A 12,193-nucleotide genomic window follows, 5' to 3' on the forward strand; every position below is an offset into this window, starting at 1 on the left:
GCAAATGTAGCAAAATATAACAATTTGTTATTCTGGTTAAAAGTATATGAGAATTCTTTACTATTCTTGCAATTTACATGTAAATTTGAAATCCCCCCCCCACACACACACACAATTAGTCTTTTCGATGGATGCCCACATAATCAGAAGTGGCCTATTCCCAAACCCAAGGCACTCTTTCACATTCCCCATCATACTTACCAATGTCAAAAATTATTCTATTGTTTAGTTAATAATATCTAACATTTACTGCGTGTAAGGCCCTGTCCTGTTGTTTTAACTGTATAACTACAGTGATTCCTCCAACTACGGTTCCTCCCATCTTACAGATGAGAACTAAAGACACAAGAAAGTTAATTAACTTGCACAAGGTCACCCATATCGTTTGTCTCCTCCAGGGGCCTAGAACCTCAACTAAGGTAGAGATTGACTTGTTCACTGCTCTTTCCGCAGCGACTTACAACAGTGCCTAGCACATTACAGGAGTTCAATTAGTACAGGTTCAGCTTAAAAATAACGAGCACCTACTAGGCACTGGAGTACAAAGCAGTGAACAAACTAGCACTTTCAGCCTTGCATCCTATTAGCCACCTTATATATATATATATTGCTACTCTTAATATATGCATTTAAATTATATATATTTCATTTGGCGCTATCAACACTGGCAAGGTAAGGTCCAATCACCCATTTTGCAGAACAGAAAACTGAGGCACGGAACGGGCCGATGATTCACCCAGAGTCAAGGGGCTATGGGGGGCAGGGTGTGGATTCCAACCCAGGCCGGGCGGTTCCCAGGCACTACCTATGAATCAATCAAACCGACCAATCCAATCAACCAATCAGTATTTATTAGGCGCCTACTGCGCGCAGCCCCACTTCACCAAGCGAGGGCGAGGAGGGAGGGGGCTGCGGCGCGCAGTCTGCCGCGGAGGCCAGGAGGACGCAGCGGATCGCGGAATTTGGCGCCTATTTTTTGTCGGCTGGGTGTTCTCGCCTATGATTGGGCCCCGGCGCGGCGTGCCCGGTGCGCCTGGCTGCGGCTGCTCTGTCGACCTTGGCAAGACCCAGGCGGCGCGGTACTCGACCGGCCTCCCGGGGGATGGGCCACCAAGAGCCCCCGCTGGCCCGAGTACGGGCGGGAGGTGCGGCTTATATAAACAGGTTATGTAAAGGGCTCAGCTGGCGCGAACACGTGGAGAGCCGCGGGAGCCCGGACACCCGGTTCTCCCCCGCCAGCGCCGCTGCCACCCCCCGCGCGGCAGCAGAATTCGGAGCACACCCGGCCCGGACCGCCGCCTCTGGCGCCGCTCTGTACAGAAGGCAGCCCTGGCCGGGAGCGGACCATCCCCAGCCCGGGACACCAGGGGGGAAACGGGCCGCCCGGAAGTGGAGGGGCGCCGGCCAGGTAAGGGCGCAGTTTGCGGAGTCACAGCAGGCGCCGAGGCTGGAGCCACCCCCATCACCTCGGGCGCTTGGGGAGGGCAATCGGGCCCCCAGTTTGGCGGGCTCAGGGACGCGGAATTCTTAACCCAACCCGCCGCCTTCGGGGACTTGGGTCGGTCCGCCGGGCTCAGCTCTGGCTTAATTCAATGGACTGTTTACACCCGGGAGAACCTAAAGCGGGATGCGGGGAGGGGTATCCCAGAGGAGACCAGGCAGGGAAGAAGATTTCCACAGTCAGAATTGCTTCTTAAGGCAATTTTCTTAAATTGTAAAGACTGCTGGTCCTTGTTTTTTCTGTTTTTAGGCGACAGTTTAGCTGAGAAGACGGGGATGTTTTGCTTTTCTTTCCGGTTCCCCCTCTGAGCCATAGTCTTAGTGGTTTCGTCTTTCCCGCTTTCCCCTCCCCTCCCCTGTTCAGTCATCAGCGGCCGCTTCCGTCTTAAAGGGGCCGTGGCGGCCGCAGGAGGAGAAGGAGGAGGTGGGACGCCCTGCGGCCTGCGCTCCTAGCCTCCCTGCTTCGGCCTAGTTGGTTAACCAATCCTTTCGTCCGCAGGTCACAATCCAAGGTCCCGCTCCTCCACGTCCCGGGGCCGGACGGAGGGATGAGGCAGGGGGGACCCGGGCAGCGCCGTTGCTGCTCCCCCCGCCGCCCGCAGCCATGGAAACGGGGGAGGAGGACGGCGCCCGCAGAGGTACACAAAGCCCCGAGCGGAAAAGGCGAAGCCCTGTGCCGCGGGCGCCCAGCGCGAAGCTGAGGCCGGCAGCGGCCCAGGCCATGGATCCGGTGGCAGCGGAGGCCCCGGGCGAGGCCTACCTGGCGCGGCGGCGGCCAGAGGGCGGCGGCGGGTCGGCGCGGCCGCGGTACAGCCTGTTGGCAGAGATCGGGCGCGGCAGCTACGGCGTGGTTTACGAGGCAGTGGCCGGGCGCAGCGGGGCCCGGGTGGCGGTCAAGAAGATCCGCTGCGACGCCCCCGAGAACGTGGAGCTGGCGCTGGCCGAATTCTGGGCCCTGACCAGCCTCAAACGGCGCCACCAGAACGTCGTGCAGTTTGAGGAGTGCGTCCTGCAGCGCAACGGGCTAGCCCAGCGCATGAGCCACGGCAACAAGAGCTCGCAGCTTTACCTGCGCCTGGTGGAGACCTCGCTCAAAGGTAGGAGCGCCGCCGGCTGTCCCGCCCCCATGGGGCCTGAACCCGCTCCCCTGGATGGCTCGGCCCAGGCTGACCCCTAGGCCCCTAGGCCCTGGTCCTGGTCCTGTCACCCTGGGCCCAGACACACCCTCCTTCCCAGGGCCCAGGCATTTGGGCCCTCTTCTCCTCTCAGGACCCAGGATCAGCCCCTGGTGCACACGTTAGCTGGTATTTTCGTAAAAAGGGCCCCTTAAGTGCTAACTATTATCTTAGTGCTCAGTAAAGGCGAACTGTTATTAAACTTCTAGCACTTGGAAGTTCCACAGGGCCAGAAGGGGATTGGGTTCAGAGTTGGTGCAAGAACTTCACAGCCCCCTCTCTAGGGCCTCTTCTCTTTCCCTCCCAAAGCAAACAAAAAGAACTTTACTGGACCCACCCACACCTCCTCCCTGTCTGGTTCCAAATGTCCTGACACCCTCCAGCTCCACCCGCAAACTCTTTCTAGTGTTCATTTTCCTTGGGGACCCCCCAGCCCATCCCAGGACAGTCAAACACACTGGTGGGTTTCCCTGGCTAAATCCTCTGGGGCCTGCAGAATAATAACCCCCCAGGAGGGCCTAGAGCTGTCACCTAACTTGTAACACCTTTTTCCTCCTTTTCTCTGTTTTACATACTTAATCTTTTTCTTAACTCCCTAAGACTGGCTGTGTGGGGTATTTTTCTTCATAGTGAAGATGGGGCCCCCCGGGAGGCAAGGGAACTTTGCAGTCATGGGAGGGCTAGTCCAAAATTTTGGGTTTTAGCTGCTTTTAGGGAGTGAGTTCATGCTGAGTGTTCAGTTTTGTTCAGACTACAAGTAGCCAAGGATCTCTTCAGAGAGGAGAGGGCAGCTGGGCTAGAAAGGTCTTAGGAGACCTTCTCAAGGGAGAGGTCACCAATCTGAGTCCTAGCTAGGTCCTAGACTTTGGGTTATTTTAAAGGTAAACCCTTTCCTCTTTCTATAAATGAAGAAACTAACGATTAGAGGTGAACAAATAGAAGTTGATGAGGTTAATCAGCTTGTACAGGAAAGTTGGGTTTCTTTACAGTTTTTCAGAGCTTAAGTGACAGTGAACCCAGATGTGTCTTGATTCAAGGCCTAGATTCTTTGAAATGGGTAATGATGCCCTCACTTCCCCAGAGAAGAAGGTGGAAGTGACCTTTAAGAATGGGTAGGATTTGGGGTGGGGCTGGAGAGGGCATTTTCTTTGAAGCTTTTGCCTGATTTTAATCTCCTACAGCCCATCCCAAGAGAACTCTGTTCCGTGTCAGTTGTTTGACAGTGGGTTGAGGGACACGATCCGGATCACCTGGGGTCCTATTTTTCAAAACAGGTTTTTACTTTTTATGCCCAGCCCTGCCTCCCACCTTAAAAAGCCCACCCTGTCTCCCCAGGGTAAAGACATTTGTTTTGAAAGGACTTTCCAGGAGATTTGAGCTTACCTGTGTTCTGCTCCCTTTTCACTTCCGTTCTGAGGCTGTCTTCTCCCCTGGATAGTCTGGATTTCCATAATACAGGACTGCCTTGGGATGTGGGATTTCACACTTTGCCAGTGGTCCCCTTCTACCCTCAGTTCGGCGACGCCAATCTCGAAGTTTCCACCTGGGTGTGGAGTCTTGACTTCCTCTCCTTGCCTATAGATACTGTTCGAATTCTCTCGTGTGTCGGATTTGTCGAAACTCCATGGTAAACGGCCGCAGCCTAGTCTGGTGGTTAATACCATAGGCTTTGGCGTTAGGCTCACTTTCAGTCCTGGCTTGTCTGAACTGACTACATGAGACCTACAACAAGTTGTTTAAAACCTGTGGGGAGCATTCCTCTATCCGTAAGATAAGTGTGCCTATGTCCTGAAGCTTGCGGTGCACTCTGGGAATGTCCCTAAGTGCTCAGGTCAGGAGGAACCAGCAGCCTCAGCAAGTTCAGTCCACACTTTGAATTCTCTGTCATCATCCCTTTTGAGATTCACTGTGTTCTTTTTTTTTTTATTAATTTTTTTTTTTTTTTTTTTTTTTTTTTTGAGACAGAGAGAGACAGAGCATGAACGGGGGAGGGTCACAGAGAGAGGGAGACACAGAATCTGAAACAGGCTCCAGGCTCTGAGCTGTCAGCACAGAGCCCGATGCGGGGCTCGAACTCACAGACCGAGAGATCGTGACCTGAGCCGAAGTCGGAGTCTTAACCGACTGAGCCACCCAGGCGCCCCGAGATTCACTGTGTTCTTGTTCAAGTTTCTGAAAAACTTGTCTGACCATGGAACCCATCCTGTTGTCTGCATTGTCCACAACACCAGGTGGAGGGAAAAACTGGTATTTTCTACCTCTTTGTGTGAATTAAAACCGGTCTAGAGAAAGGAAATTAATTTTGCTTTAGGGCACACACTTTAATTGTCCCTTTCAGTTGTAGGGAGTCTTCTATAAAGTGTGGGAGCCTCTACTGTGGGTCGGGTAACCCTCTGGGCTCAGAGCAATAAAGGAAATGTAGACAACCTAGCTGTTGAAACTAACATTGACATTTACATGTCAAATGTAAATTTAGCAAGCTGTAAATAGGCATTGTTTTCTGCTATTAGTATTAAAGTAAAGAACAAAAAGGCCCACTTTACTCTAGGTTAAGCTTTCCTTGCCTTCAGCTTCCAAAATTTGCAGTCTTAAACTGCCCTGGGGCGCTGCAGTATGCTGTTATCACTCAGAAATGTCCGAGCTGGAAGGAATCTTACAGATAATCTGGTTCAACCCTGTCATTAAACAAACTCTTCTGCGGTCACCTTTTGCCCAGTCTCCTGCAATTTAGACTAATTTTGAAATAGGCCAAAAAAGTGTTAATCTGATTTTAAAGCCTCAATTGAACCAAATCTACATAATTTTACTTAGCCCCCATAGTAGCATTTCTGGGGATTGGGGGGGGGTGGGGGGGTGGGGGAAGGACAGTCTTTGCCCCCAAAGCAACCTAAATTGGGAAAGTTTGAGGACCTGTAGGAGACTTTAAGTGCTAATCAGGGTCACCTGAGGAAAAGGTAAGTTGGTTAACGAGGGCTTTCTACAGAGTGTTGCACAGGATTAACAGGAATGATAATCTAGAGTTAGCCAGGAGTTGGCAGAGAAGGTAGGCTTGAAAGAAGGATGCGTAGGACCGTGTAGATAGGTAAAGAAAGGGGATTTATTTCACAGTTGGGCCAAATAGAGAATAGTTTGGGTTTTTTCCCTCTTCAGTATCTGCTGTCTCGTGAATACACAGTAGCCATCTCTATAGTCTTAATCATTTGACCTATAAATCCAATGTCGAAAAGAGAAACTTAATGTAGTTCTTGGTTCTGTCCAACTTTTTTTGGTAGCTTCTATGTCTTATGTCGTTCCCTTCTCTCTGAACATGGACCAAACAAGTCTCTGTGTTAAGTAGAGAACAGAAGTTTCAGAGTCAGTGGACGGAAACAAGCCTAGAAATGAGGATTTTCCCCCCTACAGAGTTAGTGGTAGCATTCAAACCAGCCTCCTAGGCTTTTTTAAACCAGATTAACAATCCTGTAAATTATTTGGCTGATGAGTTGATGTCTTTGTTTAGCTTTTTTAGTACTTTTCACAAAAAACAGGAGTTAAAACATCAACAGCTTGCTTTTATCCCCTGTTTCCATTGCCAAAGGACCCTGTCCCAAATGCACCTAAAACTAAGTTCAAGGTGGCTGCCGCTTAGAAGACGGCAGACAAGTCTAAGACTTAAGACTCACTGTCAACCTAAACTCAAATTCTGGCACACTCTAATGCACATGCTGATCCTTCTGACAAACAGCAACAAGTGATGTATATATAAATATATATATTTACATATATAAATTTATATATATAATATATAATCTCCAGGACGAACCCAAGGCTTGTTAAACCAAATAAGTTTGGAAAAGCTGGGGGTCTGGCTTATCCCGTCTTGGTAAGACACAAGTTCTGCTTCACCAACTTTCATGTTTACTGTATCAAGAGATCTTTAGGTGGCTTCCCAGGGGCGGGAACCTAGGTCCTTGGGAAGTCTTGGCTGTGCATCTATGCCCAGTGGTGACGGTGAGTCAGGCACTGCATTGGGAGAGGCTTTGCAAAGTTCCCTCCATGGGGCGTGCAGAAGACACAGGCCCAAGTGACCGCAATTCAAGGTCATGAGTGATGGGTAGCCTAGCAAACGGCAGAGGTTCCCTCTGGAGTGGGGAGACACGGGGGAAACAGAGAAGGTAGACTAGAGTAAGTAAGATGAGGCCAGAGTTCCTGTGCGATGGGAAGCCAGGGTCTTAGCCGCCCCCGCCCCAGTCTGTTGAGTGCCTAGGAAAACCTTAGGCCAGACCCCTAGAAAGCAACTCTGAATTCTCTAGTGTAGAAGTGAGTCCTGCAATTACCCCTGTTTTACCAGTGGGGAGACTGAAGTTTGTGAACTTGCGCAGTGTAAAAAAAAAAAAAAAACAGCCAAGCAAATAACCAAGCACAGGCGTTAGGGCTCGACTCCATTCTCCTGACCAGCTGTGCCGCGCTCTTGGGACAGGTGGCTTAAGTTCTGGGTGCGCTTCTGTTTTTCTTGGTGGTTAAATGGGCATGATCACATTTTACTCCGAAACTAATGGCTACTGTTTGTTTTTAATTATGTACTGATCAGTACTTGGCACTGCTGATTTCTACTGGGGCCTCCCCTGTGTCTCAGCTGCCGGGGACCCTGTTACCTCCCTTCTGGTCTGCTCTTGAATGTCCGGAGACAACCACGCAGACTTCCCTCACTACTGACTGCCTTCGGTGTGCACTGGGAATTGTAGATATCGGCCTCGGGAGACGGGAACAGCCCTTGCTTAATCGAGAGTTTTGGCTAACTGAGTTGCACTGGGTAGGCTTTTTATAGTGGAAATTCCTAAGAATTGCTCAACCCCCTATAAAACATCCGTTCACTTTCAACTCCGATTTGGCCTTTGGTAGAGTCCTTAGTGACTCCAGAATTCTGGACCCTTACCTAGTTGTCTTTAATGTACATATTCTGCATGCTTCCTACTGGAACTTTCCTTGCTGTTGTTGTAAGCCTCTCACAGTTCTCATCTGGCTTCATTTCGCCCAATTACTGAGCACCTACTGTGTGTGAGGCGCACCGTGAGGAGGCCAGAGGCTTGGTTTCCTTCCGCCATGAGTGCCCAGTCTAATGGAGGAGATAAACAGAGCACAGCAGAGGTTACCTCAGGATGGCCTGTGAGAGGTGCTCTAGCTGAGTGGCGGCCAGGAAGGTGGACTGGGTTTAGGGGAGGGAAGGAGGAGCTGTGAAAGGGTAAACAGAAGCAATCTTGGCAAGAGGTGAGGCATGGGGAAGCGGTAAGGCCCTCACGGGTGGAGAGAGGAAGGAGTTGGCCGCCAAGGGTTATTTCCCACTCCCTGCCTGGCTGGTGGAGTCTGCATTCTAACAAGACCCCTCTAATGTTCTAGAACTAAGAGCCGGCCTCAGTATTTTCATGCTCCTTGTCTCCTTTAATCCTCCCACTTGCAAGTGTGTGTGTTTGTAGCCGGGTCTCCTACGTGGAAAAATCCGGATCTGTGAAGGCCAAGTAACTCGTCTAGTACTACCAGCGAAGGGTCAGCTGTAGATTTACATCCAGATGCTCTTTCCAATCTCCGCATCCTTGACACGCTGCCTTATGACTGTCAGAGGGCCACCAGTGGTGTCCAGACACAGGAACATAATTAACGCCCAGTAGTTGTCTGTTCTGGCATCCGGGTACCATGCAGAATGCTTCCTGTGTCACAGTTAAGCCTTCCAATAGCCTCAGGAGGTAGAGGTCTCCCAGTTGATGGAAATGAAACCAACCCATAGGGTCTTAGAACACTCGCCCAGAGGTCACATAGCCATGTAAGTGGAAGAGTGGGGGCGTCGACCCTGGGCCTGGCTGGCTCCACAGCCCTTGTCCTTTTCTGTTAGGCCTGCGGCTTCTTGGGTTCTTGGCCTCTGTAGGATGCTGTGTCTTGTCTTGGCAGCCACCATCAGGGGTTGATTGTCCAGAGCACAATGACATTTGACTAATCTTGTGGAGTACTTGGAACACACCCTGTGTGTTGATACTGGACCCAGCCTCCTTATAGTAACCTGACACAGCCCAAGGTCATTGAGACTGGGAGTTCATCTTTCTCGATTTTTTTTCCTAACCCTTTTTCTTAGAAAAAATTATAATTTTCTATTTTTAAAATTTTGTATTAAACTTGGCATCGGACATGGTATGTGACCTCCTCTTTTGACTTATTTAAGTAAATTAGAAGTATAACACGACGCTTGAAAGCATTCAGCCAAGCGGCAATACCATAATCATCCACTAACCCTTCTTGGGCTCTTGTTTCCAGTCCTTCACTTTTTTTTTTTTTTTTAACATTTATTCATTTTTTTGTGATTGGGGGGGTGGGGGGGGGGACACAGAATCCGAAGCAGGCTCCAGGCTCTGAGCTGTCAGCACAGAGCCCAAAGTGGGGCTCGAACCCACGGATTGCGAGATCACGACCTGAACCGAAGTGGGACACGCGCAACCGGCTGGGCCACCCCTGGCGCCCCATCCGGTCCTTCACTTTTACTTTGTTGTATCAAATACCAGTTCTGGTGCTTTGGGCGCTTGCTGTGCCCTTCTTGTTGCTGTCGGCCGTAGGATTTTTTTTTTTTTTTTTTTTTTTTTTTGTCTTTTTGGTATTCTTAGAATAAATTCCTAGAGTGAGATTTTTTTATGTCGCATGGATGGAGCATCTTGAAGACTTGTCAAAATCCTAATTAGTGCTCCGCTGAAAATTGCGTGGTTGGTCTATCGACACTGGGGACTTGGTGAACGTTAAACTCCTTGGGGGCATACGTTCCTGAACTTAACAGGGACCTTGTGTCACAGGGGGTGTAAAACGGCTAGGGGTTCCATTCAGCTTGGACCCCGGAGCCTGCTTCGGATTCTGTGTCCGTCTGTCTGTCTCTCTCTCTCTCTCTCTTTCTCTTTCTCTCTCTGCCCCTCCCCCACGCGTACTCTGTCTTTCTCTCTCCCTCAAAACTAAACTTAAAAAGGAATCCAGGCTGTAGAGACTGGGCCCTGCCTCTTACTAGCTGTGAGACCACAGGCAAGTAATGTAATCGTGAGCCTTAGTGTCCTCACCCGGAAATAGGGATACAGTTATGGTCTAAGTAGATAGGGGTTCGGAGTAAGAAGAGGGTTGGCCAGAGCTCTCTCTCAGTTCTTCCTTTCCATCACGGAGGACGGGTGATGTTCCTAAGTTCTGTTGATTCTAAACCTCCCGAGACCTCCCCCTCCGTGCCCTTCTCTCCCCTCCCCTGCCACCTTGGCGGTCAGAACCCAGCTTCAACAGTCGCGTGTGGTAGGGTTGTCAGCAGCCTGTACGTCTTAACGTAAACAGTATGTCTCCAAATTAATGACTTAAGATTCAGGAAGCAGTATATCCTTCTAAAATATGCCAACAACTTTTATGGCCCGTTTCTTTTTTTTTTTTTTTTTTTTTTAATGTTTTTATTTATTTTTGAGACAGAGCAGGGGAGGGGCAGAGAGAGAGGGAGACACAGAATCCGAAGCAGGCTCCGGGCTCCGAGCTGTCAGCACAGAGCCCGACGCGGGGCTCGAACTCACAGACTGCGAGATCATGACCTGAGCCGAAGTCAGTCGCCCGACCGACTGAGCCACCCAGACGCCCCTTTACTGCCTGTTTCTTAGAGCCGAAGTTCAAATCCTTCAGTCGGCCAGACACCGGTTCTTCTGACCCAACTCAGGCATCCTTCCCAGCCTCATTGCTGCCCACCTCCTCCTCCGTTTTCTGCGTTGACCCCCAGATTCCTTGGGTCCCTCGCTGCAAGCTCACACCCGCCCTGTGCGGTGTGTTCATTCTGCATCCTTGGAGACCCAGCTCAGGGGTCGCTCTTGAGTGATTGCAGCCTGCCTTTCTTCTCTCCTAACCACGCTTCCCGCTTCCCCGGGCACAACTGTGGCCTATTCCTTGCTCTCTTAGCTGCGGTTGGTCATTCTGCATCGAAAGACCAGAATCCCTTGCGAGGGCAGAGACCACTGGTTATCTCAGGGCCGGTGTCTGACCAGCAGTGTGTGCCCAGGAAATGTTTAAATGGAATGGACTAGAGCAAGGAGATCCAACTTCTGGAGGCAGCTTTGGGTAGAGGCTTCTAAATCCCTGGGGATTTTGTGTCCCTTTCTAGAAGGTTGCTGCTGTCCCAAAGCTCACGCTGACTTATCCTTATGCTGAGCCTACTGGCCTCAAGTCTCTGAACAAAGCAGGCCCCATTTTTGTTGGGAGAGGCCAACAGTACCTATTCCCCTGAGTAATGAGATAGGAGACACCTGCTTGACTTTTTTTTCCCCCTCCCATTTTCTCACCCGTGAGCTGTGGCTTAGCATACGTTTTGACGTAGAGTTTATGTTGTGGTCACCTGGCTGTTGGCCTTGAGGGGAAGGTAACCAAACTATCCTGAAAGTGGGCCTGTCTCGCTTTAATCAAGCTGCATTTCTTGGGACCCAGGCGACAGCCTTGGGTGGTGGAAGGAGTTGGCAATGGAGGTTCACATCTTACCCAACCAGTCATTTCGGGGATCTTGGGCAAGTTACTTAACCTTCCTCTTAGTTTCCCCACCTTATAAAACAGTGTCGGAGAGATGAGACCGCTCCCACGTAGACGTTTAAATGGTGCCTGGGACCCAGAGGCCAGTGGCCTCTCCCAAATCCCGAACAGTTCCAGGTACCAGTCTTTTCTCCCGCTTTGGGGAAGCTAAATTTTTAACTCCTCACCTTACAGAACTGTCAGGCTGCACCAAAGGAATTATAAAATTTACTTTCGTTTCTATCCATTCAAAGAGCTGTAAGCTTCATGTGGGGTTTCTGCTAGACGGCGCATGTGTATTCCACTTATACATCTTGAAATTGGGGATAAGCATGGGGTGGCTTGGTGACCGCTGGGCCCGCCGGGAGATGGACGGGCGCCGAAGCTCCCTTGGATCACCTGACCTTCATGAGCCCCCTGCTGACTGGTGGACCCCAGCAATGTGTCTCTGGGAATCCGTGCTTGGTAATCCCTGGAGGTTTGAGCCTTTTTCCTTCCCGGTGTGCGGTCACCTTGGTAAATTACAAGGCTAGGGCGGTGGCCGGTGGGAAGAAGGAAGTTACTGGGGGATCAGGCAGGCATCCAGTCGGTTGGCATTCAGGCAGGACCCAAAGGTACGCATTCAGATGCACCTGCAGAGACCTGGGAAGAGGGGAGGTCTTATAGGGAGAGAGCACCTCAAAACCGTCTGGTCTGGCTAGAACATGGGTTTGGCTCGTAAGAACCTGAGCAACACGACAGAATCTTCCACTTTTCATTTTCTGATTCCAGGGTCCTAACATGTGGGAGCTTCACTCTGGCCTACAGCACCGGGGTTGTTGGAATCGGTGGCTTCCTCGGACTTGGCTGAGGCCCAGGAGGGATGTTACTGATGGTTAGGATGTCCTTTCCCCAAAGTATCTTAGGTTCTGCGAAGTGTATTTTTTGCCTGAGACTTAACTCCCAGGAATATGTGGTGTAGGTGTCCCTCTCGTTTGGCAGATGAGGCAGAG

General features: G+C 50.6%; 1 protein-coding gene across 4 annotated transcripts in view; it reads left to right on the forward strand.

Moving 5' to 3' along the window:
- Positions 1–1,022: 1,022 nt before the first annotated feature.
- The window catches only part of STK35 (serine/threonine kinase 35), a 40,252-nt gene continuing 29,081 nt past the window's right edge, over positions 1,023–12,193 (forward strand). For 2 of the 4 annotated variants that reach the window (XR_007462116.1, XM_049651043.1), the window contains exon 1: positions 1,873–2,597. Coding sequence is in view for 3 of the 4 variants with exons in the window: in XM_049651043.1 (XP_049507000.1) it covers positions 2,105–2,597 (493 nt within the window). In the remaining variant the exon portion in view is untranslated. Of the gene's footprint in view, positions 1,409–1,843; positions 2,598–12,193 lie in introns of those variants that run through there. The other 2 variants (XM_049651045.1, XM_049651044.1) reach the window with 2 other exon arrangements.

This window comes from Panthera uncia, assembly GCF_023721935.1.
Source record: "Panthera uncia isolate 11264 chromosome A3 unlocalized genomic scaffold, Puncia_PCG_1.0 HiC_scaffold_11, whole genome shotgun sequence".
In the NCBI taxonomy this organism is placed as follows: Eukaryota; Metazoa; Chordata; class Mammalia; order Carnivora; family Felidae; genus Panthera; species Panthera uncia.